The 4,424-nt window shown below is 44.8% G+C and overlaps 1 protein-coding gene across 1 annotated transcript; it reads right to left on the reverse strand.

Moving 5' to 3' along the window:
- Positions 1–540: 540 nt before the first annotated feature.
- C1GALT1C1 (C1GALT1 specific chaperone 1) lies at positions 541–3,504 on the reverse strand. Its single transcript, XM_060756409.2, has 2 exons — positions 3,408–3,504; positions 541–1,822 (listed from the first exon to the last, which is right to left on the reverse strand). Exon 2 carries the CDS (start codon positions 1,815–1,817, stop codon positions 867–869), a length of 951 nt encoding a protein of 316 aa, XP_060612392.2. The 5' UTR covers positions 1,818–1,822; positions 3,408–3,504; the 3' UTR covers positions 541–866.
- Between the last annotated feature and the right edge of the window lie 920 nt (positions 3,505–4,424).

Raw genomic sequence — 4,424 nt, forward strand, 5'->3', positions numbered from 1 at the left:
GTCACTCATTGGCCTGACAAGTGTATTGTGTCCAAATTTGGTGTGAATTCGCCCAGTGGTTTTTGAGTTATGTTAATCTCACAAACGAACATGACATTTTTATTTATATATTTTGCGCATGTGTTGCATTTTTATTATTTTATTTTAAGTCCCTTCTGTTGTGTTTTTCAGTGTTTTTATGTGTGATGGTCACTTGTTGGCCTGACAAGTGTATTGTGTCCAAATTTGGTGTCAATTCGCCCAGTGGTTTTTGAGTTATGTTAATCTCACAAACGAACATGACATTTTTATTTATATATTTTGCGCATGCGTTGCATTTTTATTATTTTATTTTAAGTCCCTTCTGTTGTGTTTTTCAGTGTTTTTATGTGTGATGGTCACTCGTTGGCTTGACAAGTGTATTGTGTCCAAATTTGGTGTCAATTCGCCCAGTGGTTTTTGAGTTATGTTAATCTCACAAACGAACATGACATTTTTATTTATATAGATGATGATGATGATTATATATTCCTGAAAGACAGAACACACAAACCTCTCCCAAACTGTAAAAATAGATTTAATTTACAGCAGACTGAGGATAATTTGATTTTTAAATATTTACATCTCCCTATACATTTCTGTCGACAAAGAAACCCTTAGATAGATTTTCAGTTTGTATAAAAGGATCATGACTTTGCTTTAAAAAAAGAGGACCTCTTTTCCCACTTGTAAAGGTTACAAAAGCAGGTTGTGCAAAAAAGTTGTCACACACCGATACCATCAAGTAAGTACAAAATCTGGATCACCTTGTGTACATGCCGTTTGCTGACGGACACTAAAAGATTTAAGACTACGCGCTCGGCATTGCTGTTCCCGCGCCACCGTCTTCAGTCATTATCCGAGCCGGGCGGAGGCAGGAAGATGAGCGCGTCGTTGAAAGTGTGCCCATAGGCTCGGAGTCTGTAAACGCCATACATCATGACGTGCATGTGGTTGGGAGCTACTCCGCTGAAAGTGATCGCCATATCCGAGCAGCAGCCTTCCACCACCTCCTGAGGGTGACTCGACATGGCTTCTTTGATGAGAGAACCAATCGGCTTCGTGTTGAAGACGTCCTTTTTCTCAGAGTCCTCCGCGTTCTCGGCATGGATCCCGCTGTACTTCAAGCAGACGGCCAACTGCTTGTCTTCGGACAGTTTCCAAATCATGCCTCCCTGTTCCGGACATTTATCCGGCTCCTGGAAAACCTTGTAAAGCCGCCGGAGCGACTCGACACTTAGCACGATCCCTCCGTCCACATTGACATACTGCAGGTCCCCGGACGTCTCGGTGCGGCCTGTGTAAAACGGTTCGGACGAGTCCTGCCTCAGCAAAAAGTATTTCAGATTCTCAATAATGGCGAAAGTGCTGGGACGGGCCAGAAAGAACCAGTTGTAGCTGTCTCTGTAGTTCTCGTAGGCCAGCGTGTACGCTTTCCGCATCATTGTCCACATGTCGTCCGTGTCGAGGACAATGGAGTCAAAGACTTTGACTTTCTCCGAGCTGTAGAATTCGGCTTTGTCGCAATGCTTGCTCCAGGTCTCTCTCACGGCGGCCCAGTGGCCCAGGTCCTTCGGCTTGACCAGGATGATGCAGTACACGCGGATGCTCCGGCTCAGCTCCAGCCGCTCGTCCTTGGAAAGGTTCAGAATGTCCTCCTTTTTGGGAGCCTGGAGGTGACGGTGCTCGTGGGGCTTCGTGGTGTGGCCCATCTTAATGTGTCCCAGGAGGCTCACCAAAATGCAGAAGATGCCCCCCAGCATCATGCCCTTCACGAACGAGCCGCTTTCGGAAATCATGGTTCCTAGAAGAAACACAAAATTATTGTTTCCATTTGATGTTTTGTCTTACGTCTCTTATAACAGGCTTTGCTTTTTATTTAATTTTAATTAGTTAAGTTATTTATTTATTTATTTTATTTCTCGCACTTCTACCCCGCCCTTCTCAACCCCCGAGGGGGTACTCAGGGTGGCTTACAAAAAGGCACAATTCACAACAACAAGGTAAAAAATAAAACATATATAAACAGTAATTAAAACAATTAAAAAAATCCATTATACATCACAATCCCTAAAAACAATCCAGTGCTCAACGTTTATCATCTCATAGTCCGTAAAGTCAAATTCCACATTGTCCAATCCAACAATTCTGGTTGTCACTTGTGCATCATCTATCTGCCAGATTGCCCAAACGCCTGGTCCCACATCCATGTTTTTAATTTCCTTCTAAAGGAAAGGAGGGATGTCGCTGATCTAATTTCCCCGGGGAGTGAATTCCATAGGTGAAGGGCCACCACTGAGAAGGCCCCGCTCGTCGTCCCTGCCAACCTCACTTGTGATAGAGGTGGGGCCGAGAGCAGGGCCTCCCCAGAAGATCTTAAACTCCGAGGTGGGACGTAGAGGGAGATGCGTTCGGACAGACATAACTCGTATTTATATGTTGGGTTGTATAAATTTTGTTAGTATGGATGTATTGTTGTTGTATACGGGCATTGAATGTTTGCCTTTTATGTTTGGAATCCGCCCTGAGTCCCTTTGGGAAGGTAGAGCAGAATATAAATAAAGATTATTATTATTATTATTATTATTATTATTATAATGTGTGCAATGAGCACAGATATGCATCGTCTACCGCAGTGAGGGCATTGGTTTCCAGGTGGAAGGCGGTCCTGGTCGGGATTGGCTTGACGCACCTTCCTCTTGGCACGTTTCTCTCTTTTGCTCTCCATTCGTGCCTCCTCAAATTCTGCAGCACTGCTGTTCACAGCTGACCTCCAACTGGAGCACTCATGGGCCAGGGCTTCCCAGTTCTCAGTGTCTATGCCAGAGTTTTTAAGGATGCAGATCAAGAATAGATTTGTATGTCTGTGGAATGATGTCCAGAATGGGAGAAAGAACTCTTGTCTGTTTGACGCATGTGTGAATGTTGCCATTGGCCACCTTGATTAACACTGAGTAGCCTTGCAGCTTCAAAGCCTGGCTGCTTCCTGCCTGGGAAACAGTCAGGGCCAGCTAACACCTCCCAACAAAGTGGCAAGTGGGGTTTATCTATCTGTGGAATGATGCCCAGAATGGGAGAAGAAGTGTGAATGTTGCCATTGGTCATCTTGTTTAGCATTGAATGGCCTTGCAGCTTCAAAGCCTGGCTGCTTCCTGCCTGGGGGAATCCTTTGTTGGCATGAAACAACCAGGGCCAGCTGACACCTCGCAACAAAAGACCCCCCCAAGGCAGGAAGCAGACAGACTTTGAAGCTGCAAGGCCATTTGAATATTAATTCAATACTAATACTTAACAACATATCTATGATATAATAGGAGGAATACTAATAACAAATACTAATAGTAATATAGCTGAGGATATTGTAAGAGTTATAAGACTAAGAAACTCACCTGTCAGAGAAGCAGCCACCAAGCAGCCGCCTCCTGCACAACCCGGATCTACTTCCGCTTCCGCTTCCCTTCCGCGGCCCCTATTGGTGGAAGCCTGCGCCACGCGGCTTTCCCTCCAGTGACGTCAGCAGCCTCCAAGAGGTAAGGACGACACGTCTCGAGGAACAGAACCCACACTTCCGGTTCCCAGTGGACACCCTTCTAGGCTGCAGTTACCACGCTGGGGAATGAATGAATGCATTATTGTGACACCACGGGAGTTGTAGTTTTGCAAGCTTTTGAGCCTTCTCTGCCAAAGAGGGCTGGGACCTCCCCAAACTACATCTCCCAGGGTCCCACAAAAGTGGTGTCAAACCGTATTAATTCCCCAGTGTAGATGGCTGCACCCATGGCTGGATAAATGTAGTTTCTGGTTGCTAGTTTTATATATAAACTAAAACTTCCCAAGTCAACGGGTATATTATAATTTATAATATACCCGTTGACTTGGGAAGGTTTAGTTTATATATAGTTTATATATTTAGTTTATTTAGTTTATATATTTAGTTTATATATTTAGTTTATACCCCAGCAAGCGAGAGTCCAAGAGTGGCAGGCCCAAACCCTCAATCCATGGGTGAGACCAGATGAGAGACTCCCCCCTGGGCACATAGAAAACTGGGCGACTTGGAAGGCGCTGAACAGACTGCGCTCTGGCACCACGAGATGCAGAGCCAACCTCAAGAAATGGGGCCACAAAGTGGAATCCACGACATGGGAGTGAGGAGAAGAGCAAACCACTGACCACCTGCTGCAATGCAACCTGAGCTCTGCCACATGATGCACAAGGGAGGACCTTCTTGCGGCAACACCAGAGGCACTCCAAGTGGCCAGATACTGGTCAAAGGACATTTAATCAACTACCAAGTTTGCAAAATTTGTTTTTTTTAATCTGTTTGTTTGTTTTATTCTGTTAGAATTGTAACATAATGGTATGGTTGCTGATGACACGATAAATAAATAAATAAGTTTATATAT

This window comes from Anolis sagrei, chromosome 10 (assembly GCF_037176765.1).
Source record: "Anolis sagrei isolate rAnoSag1 chromosome 10, rAnoSag1.mat, whole genome shotgun sequence".
Taxonomy (NCBI): Eukaryota; Metazoa; Chordata; class Lepidosauria; order Squamata; family Dactyloidae; genus Anolis; species Anolis sagrei.